Source organism: Ursus americanus, chromosome 26 (genome assembly GCF_024610735.1).
Source record: "Ursus americanus isolate L20-20 chromosome 26, mUrsAme1.1.p, whole genome shotgun sequence".
Lineage (NCBI taxonomy): Eukaryota > Metazoa > Chordata > Mammalia > Carnivora > Ursidae > Ursus > Ursus americanus.
The window spans coordinates 42,168,426-42,183,951 of record NC_142152.1 but is presented as its reverse complement, the minus strand read 5'-3'; the positions used below and the strand labels follow the sequence as shown (position 1 = coordinate 42,183,951).

The 15,526-nt window shown below is 62.6% G+C and overlaps 1 protein-coding gene and 1 long non-coding RNA gene across 3 annotated transcripts; one reads left to right on the top strand and one right to left on the bottom strand.

Moving 5' to 3' along the window:
- Positions 1-4,471: 4,471 nt before the first annotated feature.
- Positions 4,472-6,503, bottom strand: DIO3 (iodothyronine deiodinase 3). Its single transcript, XM_045775403.2, has one exon. It carries the CDS (start codon positions 6,450-6,452, stop codon positions 5,538-5,540), a length of 915 nt encoding a protein of 304 aa, XP_045631359.1. The 5' UTR covers positions 6,453-6,503; the 3' UTR covers positions 4,472-5,537.
- Positions 6,504-7,459: 956 nt separating this feature from the next.
- LOC123778169 (uncharacterized) lies at positions 7,460-10,600 on the top strand. Of its 2 annotated transcripts, XR_015721883.1 has the most exons (3): positions 7,513-7,708; positions 8,475-8,613; positions 9,296-10,600. It is a non-coding gene; the product is annotated as an uncharacterized LOC123778169 (long non-coding RNA). The 2 variants fall into 2 exon arrangements; XR_015721882.1 differs by having other exon boundaries at positions 7,460-7,708; positions 8,475-10,600.
- Positions 10,601-15,526: the final 4,926 nt, after the last annotated feature.

Genomic DNA, 15,526 nt, shown 5'->3' with positions numbered 1-15,526 from the left:
CTGGGTCCCAATCTCCTCTTCTTGTAAGGACACCAGTCGTTCTGGATCAAGGCCCGCCTCCATGACCTCATCCTAACTTAAGCTCTTTAAAGATCCTATCTCCGAATAAGGTCACATCTGGAGGTACCAAGGACTTCAGCGTACGAATTTGGGGGAGGACACAATTCAGCCCATAACCCCTTGGCCCGGCTGTCTCCAAACATGCCAAGCCTCAGTTTGTGCCTCAGTGAAATGGGGCTAAGAATTGTATTTATCTAAGAGGGTTGTTAGGATGACCAAATTGAATAATCCTGATACAGCCCTTTGCCTGGTGCCCGTCCCCGAGAGCAAACACTCAGATATCACTTCTTACTATTCCCTGTGGTTTGGGACATCACTTCTCTGCAGAGGGGTGTCCGCCTGGTATAGGGCAGAGGCCATGGTCCTCTGGTACCTCCCTCCCTCTGTGCCCAATAGTCTATCTCCTGCAGGTAGATGCCCAGAGGACAGTTGCTGGGTCAAGGGCAGATGGCAGGCTGACTCCTGCAAGGACACCTGTACCCTCTGTCAGTGGCAGATGGACGGCGTGCCCGCCCACCCCCGACCCCGGGCATCTGCTGCTCCTTCCCCTCCCCCTCTGACTTGCCCACTCTCTCGTCTGAGGCTCCCATGCCTGAGGCTCGGCAGAGACCCTAAGCTGTGGCCTAGGCTCCCAAGGTGGTCCCAACCCTCCTCCCTGGCTCTCTTCCTCCACCACACTCCCCTCTGCTTTACAGCTGCAGCGGGGGGCTTCTTGCTTTCTGAACACAACCTGCCCTTTTTGGCCTCCACGGGCTTTGCACCAAGGATGCCCTTCCCTCTGTGTCTTCCCAGATGGGCACTTGTGCCTCCAGGGGCAAAGGAGACCCTCTCTGTGGTCTCTTGTGATGCCCCTCCTCCCACTCCCTGCACCACATTACTAAGCTGACGGTGGGCCTCAGAGACACTAACGAGGAGATGACGGTGACGGTAACAATAAAAACAATGGCGCACCTGGGTGTCACAGTCAGTTAAGCCTTGACTTTTGGTTCCTGGCTCAGGTGGTGACCTCAGGGTCTTGAGATTGAGCTCCCACAGGGCTCCATGCTCAGTGCAGAGTCTGCTTAAGATTCTCTCTCCCTTACCTTCTGCCCCTCCCTTATGCTCTCTCTCACTCGCAAATGAATAAAAAAAATCTTTAAAAACCCCAGGAACCAATAAGAACAGTGGCTATCTCAGCCCCTCCTCCCCACCGATCCAGCATTCCTTGAGGGCAGAGTCTCCTGAGGTGCGGGCAGGGGCTCAGGCATCCCACGGATCTGGCGTAAGTTAGCTGCTTGGACTAGATGTACGGATGGGTAAAGGGTGCCGGGTAGGGACTGGCAGGAGAAAGGTGTGTGGGGGTGGCAGGGGCGGTCATCAAGCACTGTGCGTCGTGATCCTGATTATGGAACCTATATCTGGGGATGTACTCATGTACTGTTGTCAGTAGGCGAAGTAGAATCTGGAAGCAAACACACCCGAGAGTTCACAGGGGCTAGCCCCGATGCGTGGCAACTTTGAGGCGTTGGCTTTCAAACATCGTCCAACATTTTTGATCTATCCTTCAGCAGCATTTCACATCAGCCACCTTGAATACACACATACCCCTGAAACAGCCACTTCAGGAGAGGATATTACCCCCGGGAAGTGTCTGCTGGTAGTTACATTGTATTTATTCTATCTCAGCTCTTACAAAATGCTTGACTTGATCTGGTAAGTTGATTTCACGACCTACTGCTAGGTCCTGACTTGCAGTTTGAACAGTCCTGCTCTAAGTGAAGCTTGTCCTTTCTCCTCCCCCTTCTTCTGTATATAAAATTTACTACCGAGCATAGATTTTTGTATTATCTTCATATTTTTCACTTAAAAATAAAGAAGAGACAGCACTGGGAAGACACAAAACAGCAAACTCAAGTAGACTTTCTGGAAGGCAGTTTAGCAAAATCTGGCAAACCAGGCATCTTTAAAGATGTGTGTGTGTTTTGACCCAGCGATGTCCCCTGTAAGGAATGTGCTGGTGGGGTAAAGTGGTGCGGGGCTGTGTGCACACGCTGCGCACTGCGTTTCTGTTTAGAATAATGAAATATCCCTCACACCCGAAGCACCCTGACTGTCCATTCAATGGTGTGGCAGTGGTGCCATTCGAGACTTATTTATTGACACGGAAAGAGGGTACCAGGAGTCAAAAATTAATGTCAGGCTACAATAATCCTGCTCTTGTTATTAAAATACATATTTACAAATGTGGGGGGACAGGGAGAGGCATGTTTGAAAGTGCTCACATCCTGAGGTTACCTTGGTTTGGTTTTATTTTCTTCTGACTCTTCTGAGTTTTCCTCGATGAGCACGCACTGTTTTCTTAAGAAGGAGAGATTTTAAAGGAAGAGAGAGAAGAAGAGAAGAAAGGAAAGGAAGAAACGAGGGAAAAGGAAGAGAGAAAGGGAAAGATGAAGGGAAGGAAGGGAGAGTGGGAGGGAGAAGAGAAAGAAGAGAAGGGGGGGTTGTGCAGGAATCTCCCTGGAGCCGGGAGCCAGGCGGCCGCGTGGGCAGTGGCAGGAGCGGCAGGTCCGAGCGCCCAGCGCTCGCAGTTTCGGTCCGGGAAGCCAGACGAGGCCGGGAGGGGGGTGGCGCGGAGCCGGCTCCGCGGGGAAGAGAGGTCGCGCAGCGCGTCCAGCCTGACCCCCAAGCGGCGGGCCGGACGAGGAGCGACCTCGGCAGGCTGTGGGGCCCCGCGGCGGCTGCCGGCGCTCCTGGGCCGCCCTCCGCTGCCTCCAGGCCACCAAATCCCCACCGGGGCCAGCGCCTGCAGGAGCTCGGGGCGGGCCCTCCCCGGCGCCCAGCCGCGTGTGTGCGGCTGGCTCCGGATTCTTCCTGGGGGTTTTGGGGTGAGAAGCAGCGCGCGGGGGGGGGGAGGGGAGGAGATGCAGAAATACCATCTGTGCCAATTTTTTCTTAAAAGTTATTTTTTCAATTTAAATACTTTTAAAGCAAAAAAAAAAAATCCCAGCTCAAGGTGTCAGTTCCAAAAACTTTTCACAGAGGAGCAGCGTGGGGGCTGGGCGCGGAATTGGAGGAGGCGTTGGTGGAGCAGGGGCCTCTCTCCCACTCGCCTGCTGCACCCCCTCACCCCTGCAGAACCCCCTCTCACGTGCGCGCTGCTCACACCCAGGCGCTCACTAACACTCTCTCCTTCCATCCCTCGACCCGGACAGTCCTGGGGTCCCCGGCGGGAGAAGTTCGGCTGCCCCGCTTCCCCCACTCGCGATATGCAGGCTCTCCCCCCAGCGCTTTCTTCTGCCCCCACCCCCTTCCGCTCCAGGTGTCGCTAGCAGAGGGAGGTGGGGGGCGCGCTAATGCTGTGCTCCCAGCCTCGCCCTCCCCCAGAGAGCAGCAGGGGACAGAGTGACGGCCGGGGTTGCGCGGGAGCGCCCGGCTGGACTGCGGACGGTGCCAAACGCTATGGCCCCCTTCCCACCAGCCCCTGTCCCGGCAACAGCCATCCCCCTCTTTCCGGTCTCTCTCCGCTCCTCCATCTCGCTCCCCTTCTCCACTACCCAGCCCCGAGCGCGTCGCAGGTGGTGGTGGTGAGGTCTGGCTCGAACTTGGGGAAGCGGAGGAGGGGCAGGTCGAGGAGGTGTCCTGGGCGGGGGGCGCACCCCGCTCCACCCCCTCCCCGCACTAGGTGTTGCTGCTGGAGTGGTGGCGCTGCAAGCCCGCCCTCCCTTCCCCGTCTCCCCTCCCTCCGCCATCGTGCGCTTTGCTAGTCGCACCTCCCGCGGACCCCAGCAGCCAGGCGGGGATTGGAGGGTAGGGGGAGACAATTTTACAGGTGCGGTAAGGGGGCTAGGGAGGGGCGGGTGCGGGAACCCGGCTAGGAGGAGCCAGGTGCGGGAAGGGGTAGGGAGGAGCCAGGTGCGGGAAGGGGGCTAGGGAGGAGCCAGGTGTGTGGAGGCGCCCGCGGCGGTCCGGAGCGCCTTCCTAGCTGGTCCATAGCCCCCTTATCCTCCACATCGCCCCCTCCCCCACACCATCGGACCCTCGGAGAAGTTAGACGGGCGGCTGCAGGGGCAGCTGTAATTAATTGTGCGTGAGCGCAAGCGCGCGCGGCGGCAAGTAAGGACCCCCTTGCCTCTCCCGCCTCCTTCAAGAACCCCGCCCGGCCTGGCTTCTCGGTTTTTCTCCCGACCCCACATTCTCCACCGTGGGTGTGCGCGTGCATGTGTACACCCTTGGGCACCGTCCCCTTTACATACTCCTTGCCCTCCTGCGCCCCTGCCAGCGTCGGCTTCTTCCACCCACCCTTCCCCCCCAGGGTCACTATGGGGACGCGAGCGAGAGATTTGTGTTTAATTCCTGCCGCTATTCAGAGCAAAGATAAATAAATAAATAAATAAATAAATAAATAAATAAATAAATAAAGGGACCAAAGGCAACCCGAAGCAGTTTACTTCAAGCTTTTATTATTGTAGCGTAAAAGAAGTTTATATACAGAGAGTATTTCCAACAAAACACTAAAAAATGGCCTTCGAATCAGGGGCCTCCCACTTCCCGGCCCCACAGTCGGCAGCTCTGCCGAGGAGGCCCCTCACTCGGGGTCTCCAGGCTCTCCTCTTATCTCTCTTCCCGCGGACTACTCTACCCACACTCCGTTTCCCAGGAGTGCCAGCCTCTTCCTTCTCCCTGGGGCGCTGCGAACCTCGCCAGTGCCTCTCAATCGGGCTTCTGGCCCGGAAACAGTACCCCCAGCCACCCTCTTTTACCTCCTTTATGGTGGTTTCCTCACAGAAACCCAGAGTACTTTCCCTCTCTCGTTTTGGGCGCTGCTGCAAGACCCCCTGCAATTCAGAACCAGCTCGTGGTCAAGACCAGTTAGAGACAGCTCGTCATCAGCAGTGGGGCTTGTGAGCACCCAAAATAAGGGGGGAAACAACCCTGTTCACGCTTCCCCATCCCAAGCCCCCCATCCCCAACTCAGGGACAAGAAATAGACACAAAAGCAGCAGGGCATCCCCTCGCTGCGAACGACAGGTGTGGGTCCCAGGCAACTAGGGCAAGCGGCAGGCGCTGCTGGAACCCAGCTGCGCTCAGGGTGCACCGGGGCCGCCAAAGTCTCTGTGCGAGGGGCCGCTGCGCCTGGCTGAAGGCACACTGGCTCTTCCCTCGGGGGAGGGGGTGTGAGAGAGGCAAGGGCCTCTTCGGGGACAAGTGGGGGTAGGGGAGGACCCAGGCAAGGGTGGCGTTGCATCCACACTCAGAAGGGGATTTTGAGCCACCCAGGCAGGTACAGGTGAGGGACAGTCACAGCGAGAGTCCGGGGAGGCGAGGGAGAATTTTCAGTTGGCTTGGCTGAGGGCACAGACTCAGCCAGCGGTCCCTGGCTCAGCACACCTGTGTCATTGGGCCCTCGGCAAACCTGACTTGTTTGGGGGCATTTGCACGTGGGCTTCGAAGGCTCGAAGGCATCGCCCGCCAAGTTCAGTCAACTGTCAAATGATTGCTTACACTCGTCGTGGCTGAGCCCCGTGCAGCTGCTCGTGATAGCGCTCCAGCCAGGTGCGCAGCTCAGACACCTGGTAGCCGTCGGGCCCACGGCCGCCCTGGTACATAATGGTGCCATTCTGGATGACGTAGAGGCGCTCGAAGTAGGCCCCATAGGCCGAGCTGCTGGAGTTGGCCATGGTGTCGAGGACAAGAGAGCAGCTGGGCGCACCTTGCTGCAGTACCTGTGCCGCGCTGACCCGGTCCTCCAGGCTGCGGTGCTGTGGGATACTGTAGGGGGAGTCTGTGGTGACCCAGCCGTCTGAGGGGTGAGCTTCCTCGATGTAGATGATGAGGAAGTCGACGTCGCGCTGGTACTTGGTGACCAGGCGGTGGAAGGCGCTCATGCGCGCCATGAACGGTGGTCAGGTGCAGCTGCCGAAATTGAGAACCAGCGGGCGGTTTCCTCTCGCGTAGTCAAGGATGTGCTGGTTCTGGAAGCCATTGGGCAGGACCACCTCGGAGTTGGGCGCTGGACCGCCCTCATGCGCCTGCTTGAAGAAATCCAACTTCTGGCCGTGCCACACGGCCTTCAGCGACGCCAGGGTGCACAGGCGGTTGTCGTCGGACACGCAGACAGGCGGGTCGTCAGGGGGCACCTCCTCGCCGTCACTGTCGAGCTCCACTGCAGGTTCGGGCTGACCCCGGCGGCGGCGGCCCAGGAAATGCTTGCGGATGCACAGGAAGTCGAGGAGCCAGAGCATGAAGGCCGTGCCGAGGAAGCGCGGGAAGAGCACGAGGCACGAGGCCGTCTGGGCGCAGAGCCTCAGGGAGTGAAGCAGCAGGGAGCGGAGCATGGTGGCTGCAGCCCCTGAAGCCCCCTGGGACCCGCTACCTTCTCCCACCACCAACCGCGGGGCGGCCTGGCGAGGCATCTGGGCTTTGGCTGTTCGGGGAGCTCGATTTATAGCCGAGGCTTCAATTGGCCGGAGACTCCACCTCCGGGCCGGGCCCGCCCCCTTGCAACTTGAGCCCGGAGGGATCACCCAGCGGCGCGGCCAATGCCTTAGAAATCAAGGGCCGGGGGCGGGCTCAGGCGGCCGGAGGGCGGGGCGGCCCGGCCAGGGGCCGGCGGGGGCGGGGCCGGGCCCCCGAAGCCCGCTCTCAGGGGCGGGGGGCCCCGGTTGCTGCTGCCACCCGGGACGGGGAGCTGGACCAGGGACCCAGGCGTCCGCCGGGGAGATCCTCTAGCTCCAGCTAGCGCGAGCGATGCGCGCGGCCTGGGTCCTGGCGGCCCGCCTCCGGCCCGCGCCCCTCTCGCCGCGCACCTGAGCGGAGCTCCCCGGCGGCCGCCGCGCCGCGCCGGAGCTCCGGTTCGCTTCCCGCGCGCCGCCGCCAACGCCGCCCCCGCCGCTGCTGCTCGTGCGGGGCCGCTGCCCAGGTGCCGCGGGAGCCCGGGTCCGCGGCCGCCGCTTTGCTGGCCCCGGCTCCCGCCCCGCCGGGGACGCGGACCCGCGAGGAGGCAACTTTGGGCCCCCGCCGCCTTCCCCGTTCGCCCGCGGGCTCCGCTCGCCTCCCGGAGCCCGCCCGCCCGCCCGCTCGCCTCCCGCGCGCGCTCACACTCGCGCCTCGCACAAGGCCGCCCCCCGCACCGCCCCGCCACGCACACTGCGCTCGGCGCCCCCCGCCGCTGCCCGGGGCCGCTGCGCGCTGTCCCGGCGGTGCCCGCCCCGTCCCATCTTGTCCCTGTTCGGCGCTGCTGTTCTCGGGTCAGCGGCCTCCGGGGCGCAGCAGGGAGGTGCGGAGGGCAGGGCCCGAGGGCCGGTTAGCGCCTGGCGCCGGAGACGGGGAGGGCCGGGGAAAGCAGCGCCGTGCCTGCGCCCCAGCCGACCCGGGAGCGCTTCGGGCGCGGGGCGCCGCGGGCGCGGGGCGCGGGGCAGCGGGCGTGGGGCGGCGGCGGCCCCGGCGGCTCTCCCACTAGGGGTAGCTGTTGCCTGAACGCCGAAGCGCTCCCCTCTCGCCGCTCTCCTCGCCCGGCGCAGCCCCGGCCGCCGGGCGCACCCGTCCCGTGCGTCCCCGGACGTTGCTCTCTGCCCCGGGAACGTCGAGACTGGAGCGCCCGAGCTGAGCCACCTTCGCCGACCCCGAGCGCCGCAGCTCCACTCACCGCGGAGGCGCCCGGACGCGTAAAGTGCGTACTTTCAACCGAGAATGTGTGTTGAGGCTTTTAGGGGTGCGGGGCAACTCCCCAACTCCGTGGGGCCCTGGTCGGCCCCGCCGCCGAGTCAGAGACCATCTGATTCCTCGCTGCGCCCGGCGCCGGGCCGGCTACTCGCGCACAGGGGCGGCGGGGCGGAGAAGTGCCTTGACCTGGGGTCCCCGAAGCTGGGAGCAAGCCCGCTTCGCCTTGGTCCGTCTTGCCCTCCGAGGCGAGGCCTGGGCCCGGTCGCAAGCGATTTGTACCCGGTCTGGGGAGTCGAGCCTCCCAGTACGCCCTCGCAGTAGCGGGGACTTCTCTGGGGCGGCGGTGGCTGAGTCCCGGGGCCACCGCCTCCTGCGTCCCGTGCGCTGCGCGCCTCGGGGACCAGTCGCCTAACTTCTTCCCGGGACGGAGATAGCGCTCGCGCCGGTGGCCGAGGAGGTGGGAGCTCGCTCGCTGGGCTGGGTAGGACGAGGGCGAATCGCTCCCGGCGGCGGCGGCGGCGGCGGCGGCGGTGAGGGAACAAGTCCGAAGAAGTTAATTGCAGGGCAAGGAGCCCCCACCCAGGACCCAGCAGGACCCCGCGGGCGCGGGGGTAGACGCCCCGCCTTGGGCGGAGGTCCTCCCCTCCAGTTTTCTCGGCCCTGGTGGGACCCTTTGTCCCACAAGTTTCCCGCTGGACCTATGGCTCCAGCAGGTCAAGATCCAGAGCAGAAGGTGGAGAGCACTTGAATGGAGCCCCCTGTCTCTCTCCCAGCCTGGTGATTGCTGTCGGAGCAGGGATGTTGGGGCTGCACAGCACAGGAACTCGACACCTGGAGGAAAGCCAGCCTGGTCCCAGCTCTTCTCAGCCTCCAGGCACTGCCCCTCACCACTCTGGGTAGGGGTCTGTTCAGGTGGGTTAGGGAATTCTCCCTGCGCCAAACCTGTCTGGGGGGGCGGGTCCCACTTGTCTGCCCCCCCTTCCCCAGGGCACCTCTGAGTTAGCAAATTGTTTCCTTTCTTTGTCTTGCTCCCCCTTTTGGGGGGGGTGTGGGGAGAGAAGCTTCCTGCTTGGCAAGTCTCTGAGAGGAGGTTTGGGGGTCTGGGTTGCCCTCTTGGGCAGGGACAAGGGGAATGCCAACTTTGGTTGGTGAAATTTTCGAGCCCTGATTCCTTGATTTCTCCGGGGGGTGCCGTTCTAGGACCTGTGCCTTGCCCGCACCCACGCAGAAGCTGGGACAGGGCCATGGGGCAGGCCTCCCCCATCCCATATTTGAGTTTCAGAAAATGAAGAAGCCACTTTGGTCTGGGAGAGTCCTTTGTGCTGCCTGGGATCTGGTGGTGGTGCTGGTGGTGTAGGCGGTGCTGGCGGTGCTGGTGGTGCTGGAACTGTGGGTGTGTGGAAGGAGTGGTCTGGGGCACAGGGGACATGGGTCCTTCTGGTCTTCTCTGCCAGCTGGCGCTCCCAGCCACCCTGACCCCGCACTCCCTCCAGCCCCAGGGAGGCTCAGGAGAGCAGCACTTGCCCCTAGGGCTGTCGCTGCTCTGGGGGCTCCGGCTGTTTCTTGGGCTGACAGGCTCTACTTCACACGTCAGGATTCCAGAACATTGGACAAGGTGCTCAGGCCCATCTGGCTTCCACAGCAGCTTGTGCAGGTGAGGACAGATCCAAGGTCCAGGCCTTTGGAAGCCAGGCCCAGGCTTGGCAACTTTTACTCCATCCCTCTCTTCTCCCTCTCCTAAATCCTCTCACCTCCCCATGAGTCCCTGCTCCACCTTCCTCGGCGCTGCCCAGGGCGGAACATCAGCTCGCCTTGGACCTGGCCCTTCCTACCCGCTGCTCATCCTGTCCCGACCTGTCCCGGGGGTCCGCAGTGAGAGTCTTGGTCCAAGGCCCAGAGGCCTGGCCCCAGTGGGCCTGGCAGGCTGTGCGCTGGGGTCACCAGAGCTGGGGCTGGAGCTGGAGCTGGGGCTGGGGCTGTTCCCCAAGCCTCCGGGTCTGGCTCGGCCTGCCCCCCTTCTTGCCTGCCCTCTCACAGCTCCAGCAGGGGGCGGGCGGGGGAAAGAAAAGGAAGGACATGTTGAACTGGGTCCATCTGGTGTCCAGGAGCAACTCGAAAGGGGGTGGGGGGAGGGGACAGGCCATGAGGGCTTGGCTCAGCCAAGGGAGGGTTGGGTGGCCTTCTTGCTTCCCAGGCCATTCTCACGGGGCTGTCTCCCCAGGCAGGGGAGGGCCTGGCGGGGGGGTGGGGTTTGCCCAGGCTCTGACCCCTCCCCCACAGTGCCCTGTGTGGGGCTTGGTGGGTGGACTGGCACAGCCTCTGCTTTTGTCCTGGTGAGCAACTCTGAGTGACCAGGGAGCTGGCTGCTGAGACTTCCCATGGGAGCAGGCTGGGCCACGCGGCAGGAGGGGCTCCTAATGCCCCAGGGGACGTGGGCCAGCCCACACACCTGGCCAGAAGCATCCGAGGACTAGCGGCGTGTGCTGGCTGAGCCCTTGCCCAGCCTCATGGTGACTGGGCTGCGGGGGTCCCAGCCCTCCTTGGCCACTGACCCTTCGTCTCCCCTTCCATTGGCCTCCAGGAATTCCCACGTGCTGTCATGCTCCCTCCTGGTTGCTCTCCTTGCCCCTCCTACTTCACCCCTTCACCTCTGTCTGTGCTCAGCTTGCCCCACCCCCAGACGGAGCTGGGACCTCCCTTGTCTTCCCCACCCTCCTGTGTCCTCCACCCTGGCCTTCCTCCTCTGCTGAGCCTCGGGAGGGGTGCACCTCACTTCTGTCTCTGTCCCTGCCGCTGCTCACTGCTTGGGGCCCTGCTCCCCCCAGGTTGGCCCAGCTGGGGTCCTGCACAGGGCCCTGCTCCCAGCACCCAGAAGCCCAATAAACCTTTGTGAAACGAGTGAATGAGTGTGATGTGGACTTACTGGAAACTTGTTTCAGGAGAATTCTAAGGTATTTCTTTCTGCCCTTTTGCCTGCTGGCAGCAGTGAGCGAGGTGGGGAGTGTAGGCAGCTGGGGCCCAGGGAGGCCTTGCGGGACCTGCGGCAGGGAGCACGCAGTCCCTGCGTCGTGCCCGTGGGCATGCTGTCTAAGACATCCTCCCATCCCCTGGCCACTGGGCCGATCCATTTCCCTTGCTGGGGTGAGCCGGCCCTCCCACGGGGACCTGGGCCTCTCCTACTGTGCTCACACGTGTCATTTGCTTCAAGAATGACTTCTTTTCCAACTTCCTTCCACCTCTCCGGACTCCAGTTTGGCTGGGCTGGACAGGGCGGCAGTGGCTGAAGGCTTACTGGTCTGCTCTTAGAGGGGTCCTTAAGGCAGTAGGGCGTCCACACCTCCTCAGGCCCCCACTGGCCCCTCCCAGGAGTTGGAGGTAGGACTGGGAGAGCTGGTGGAGTTCCCCTGGTGGCTGGGCAGGTTGGGAGCCAGGCCCGAGAGCTCAGCAGGGCCTGGATAGAGTGGGGATTTGGGTGGCATTCCAGGCTTAGAGGCCCAGGGCTTCTGACCAAGGGGAGGAGAAAGCCCTGAAGGTGATGGCCAGGCCACCTGCTGTGTGACCTGGGCATGTCCCATCCCTCCCCTCGGGCCTCATTGACATTGCAAGGGGATTGGGTGGCTACTTCCCAATGCCTTCCCTGTGCAGCCCTCCACAACTCCAGAAGGTTCTAGGAAGTTTTATAGGACTTGCCCTGGTCCCTCCTGCTGCTTTGGGGCTGGTGAGACCCACACTGGAGGATGGAGGTACCCCTGGCCTCGCGGCCTTGTTACTTGCCCCCAGCTTTTCTTTCGCCCACCCTGCCCCTGCCCAGCTCTGGGCCCTCACATTTTGGCCCGCCCCACCCTCAAACCCTGGGCGCCAGTGCTCTTGCCATGACTGCAGACCCAACCCAGCATTGGCCATGCTCCCTCGCGCGCGGCCAGGCCCCTCCGGAGGGGGAGCCGGTTCCTGCCAGAGGTCATGTATGGGTGCCTGGGGCCTGCCTGGGGAGTGAGGGGTGCTGGGCACTTCTGTGGGGGCGGCCCCTCCCCTGAACCCTGAGGCTGGTTGCAGGGCCACCTTTGAGTTGATCTGCTATGTCCATTTCTGACCCTCTCTGGAAAAATTGGGGTACAGCCAGGCAGCAGAGAGACGCTCCAAGTCCCTTTGCTTCTCTGAGCTTCCATTTTCTCAACTGGGAGGGGAGCGTGATGTCATGAACACGTCATGTGTGCGGGGCCATGCCAGGGCTGTGTGTGTGTGTGTGAGTGAGTGTGTCTGCTAATTTGTTCTCAACCTTGCTCCAAAGTGCATTTCAAGCCTCTGGTGGGAAGCCACGGGATGCCAGGGCTACTGCAAGTGAGAAGAAAAGGTGAAAATAAGAGGAAGGGTCTGCTTCCCACTGGGGACACGGTGCCACCTGAGCGTCCTCACGCGGGCCAGGGACCCGTGGCAGATCTTACGCAGTGCTAAAATCTGAGTGGTTAGGGTTCCCAGTGGCCAGAGGCTAAAAATGGCCATCGGGCTGTGCCAAGCGTGCGGCTGTGCGTGTGGCCGAGCTGGTCGCAATCCCAGCAGTGCTGCTTCGGAGGCGGGCTCGCCCACGTCGCCAAGGCCGGGATCACCAGGGCGCGGATGCCCCAGGGCTGTGTGCCAGTCCCAGGAGAGGACGCCGTGGCTCGCGGGTAGGGAGAGAGCAGCTCGGAGAGGAGAGGGGCCCTGGGGCGGCGTGGCCGGGGCTCCGGTGAAGCCACGGACGGGTGTGCCCACGGGCGATGCTGTTGGAGGCTGAGCGTGTCCTCTTGAACCTTTTTTCTTTGGGACCCCCACCCCGAAGCCCTGGTCCAAACCAGGCTCCCACGGCGGCCCTGGGCACACAGTGTGAATCAGGCATGCTGTCTGTCCTCCGGGAGCCCCTCAGCCTGGCTGGGGGCCCTGGGAGGGGAAGGCCTGCTCAGGGAGGGGGCGCTCTGGGTCTCCCTCCACACGCAGGCGCAGACGACTCATCTTGCGTTGGACCTTCTGGAGCGCGCAAAGGACACAAAAGGCAGGAAAGGCCATGTCCCCGCGGCTCTGTCTGCACACTCCCTCCGCCACAGCCACGCTGTGTGATCTCGGCCAAGTTACCCGAACTCTCTGTGCCTCCATCTCAGGGATTTGTGAAATGGGCGGAACTTTCAGCCCTAACTCGCCCAAGAGTTGTTGTGAGAAAGGTCTGGGCACACGTGCACAGCCCCTGGGATAGAGCCCGGTGCACCGGATGCTGTGTAAATAATAGTGACCGCGGCACCGAGCCCACTGCACGCCTGGCACGGTGCCCTAGCGTTGGAGCTGCTTGGGCAATGCCGGGGTTCCTGCTCTGGGCCACCCCCTCCCCACAAAAGGTCCTGCTGGAACGCAGCCTGGACACAGCCAGGTCATTAAGTTGGGGTTTCCCCCTTACAGAAGCCCATCTCTGGGAAGCCTTTTGGACCCCGGACACCTCCCTGTCCCCAGTAATTGTGTTTTGATAGGGCCCTTTAGGTTTGCAAGTGGCAGAAACTCAGTTCAAACTCACTTGAGCTAAGAAGGAATTCACCGGCTCTAGACAGTGACGAAAGTCCTGCGAAGCCATGCCTTCAGGCACAGCCGTGTCCAGGTGCTCAGCAACGTGGCCAGGGTGCTGCCTCCGGGCTCTCAGCGTGTGTCTCCCGTGCAGCGCGGTCAGGGGTGTCGCTGTGTTCTCAGGTGGGCACGGGGGCTGCAGAAGCGCCAGCCGGCTGTGCGTGACTGCTTTCCTTCTGCTGCGTCTGGCCGGCCCCCTGGAAGGCGGCGGCTGCAGTCTAGCTCCAGCGAGGGCGAAGTTCCCCTGCACTGCCAGGTCAGGGTGCCGCGGGCCATGGGGAGGGGTGACCCTATGGCTCCCACCAAGAAGGGCCCCTTGCTTCCTCCTCCTCCAGCTGCAGAAACTGGCCTCATCCTTCAGGGACGGGCATGGCCTTTCCGAAGCAGCCGACTCCGAGTCCTCTGGTTACCTGTGTCTCCCTCACCGAGCATGGGCTCCCTGAGGGCAGTCTGGGCCCGACTCAGCTTCCAGCCAGGCCGGCACACCATGGGGCAGGTCCCTGGAGAGCTTCTGGCTCTGCACCCACTCCCAGTGCGGCCTCTCTGACCCTCGTTGCTTGCGGGGGTACACCAACATGTGTCAGAGCAGGTGGTCCTAGCTGGTGAGTTGGGGACCCGGCTGGCCGTCTGCTGCCAGGGTGACGCTGGTAACAAACCACACAGCAACGCGTCCGTGCGCACGCACTGGGGGAGTCGGCGGTGCTGGGCTCGGCCGCCCGCTAATCTGGCCGGGCTCCTGGCCTGGCCGGCTGGCCCGGCTCTGCTCTCGTGGGGACGGCAGGGGCACAGAAAGAAAGCAGCCCCCCTGCACGACGAGCTTGAGGGAAGTCACAGCTCTCTGCGTGCCTGTCCACGTCCCCTGGGTTCAGGGAGTTATGGGGGAGCCACTGCAGAGCTCTGTGGCACAGCACAGGGCACAGGCAGGTGTGAAGGAGTGCCTGCCACGGGGACGAAGCAGGACCGGAACCTGGGGCCACTGGCTGCGGATGCACCCCCACCCCCACCCCCACGCTCCTGGTGTCCGTGCCCATGCTGGACCAGAGCCAAGCCTGTTGGTCCGGGAGGCCTGGTCTTGAGGGATGCTGTGTTCCTGTGCAGTCTCAGATTCTCCCCTGCCCCTCCCTGCTCACAGCCCAGCTCTGGAGGACCGCCGGCTCCAGGGACGGGAAGGGAGGTACATCATCTGTGGTCCGAATGGCTCTGCAGGCTGACTGATGCCCTTGACAAGTCCTTCGGGGAGCACTCTTGCCCTTCCGCGCTGCTGTCCCCACCTAGGTGACGTGGATGGGCTTGGTGAGTTGTGAGGGAACTTCCAGGCAAGGGCTTGGGGTCAGGGGGTCTTGGGAACAAAGAAAGAGAATCAGAAAAGTCTGAGAGGCAGGCCTAGTCCCTGCCTCTAACATTTGCCTCTTTCCAGAAGCTTCTACAGGCTGCCTTTAGTGGGGGTGGGGGTGGGGGTGGCAGGGGTGCAGGAGTTGGGTGTGTGATCTCCTTCTGTGATTCTGATGACCCTACCATTCACCAGTCAGCCGGCCTGCTGGCCAAGTCCTTGGGAAGAAGGGCCAGGTAGGGGTGGGAGTCCCTCTGAGCCAAGGGCCATCACTTTGCCTCCCTTCCCTGCCCAGGAGGTACTTCCCAGGCTGGGTGCCTTATCTGGAACAGGAGCCTGTTACGGTTAAGCGGTTAGGGTTGAGGGGTAGAGGGGGACAGGCAGAATAACCACATGGCTGCCTGCGGGAGGGTCCCATGGGGCCAGCCTGTGAGCATCCTCACCTAATGTCCTGTGGTGCCTAGCGGAGCCTGTGTCCTGCTGAAGGCTTGGGACTGAGACCAAGAATTGCTCGGGGTGACCACGGGGTGCCGTGGGGGCCTGGGGTGGGCCACGGGTAGCTTGGCCTCGCTGAGCCCTTCCAGGTTTAAGCCCAGGAGTGTATGAGGCCACGATTCTAGGGTGCAGGCCCTAGGAACTCTAGGAACTCTAGGAACTGCTCCCCAAGGCCCCAGGCCTGCCATGGGTCCCCACTGGGTGTGGGTAGTCAGCAGGCGGGCCTCTTTGCAGACCCCAGGGGAGGGGCTGGAAGCCCAGGCGAGCTGGATCTGGCCATAGGAAGCTATGCTCAGTGTTGCCTGTGCAGTGGGCAGTGACCAGGGTGGAGAGGGAAATGCCGGACCTCGGACAGGACAGATTTTGAAAGGGGCAGGTGGGGATGTGTTTGGGCAGGTGCAGTGGGAGTGTGTTGGG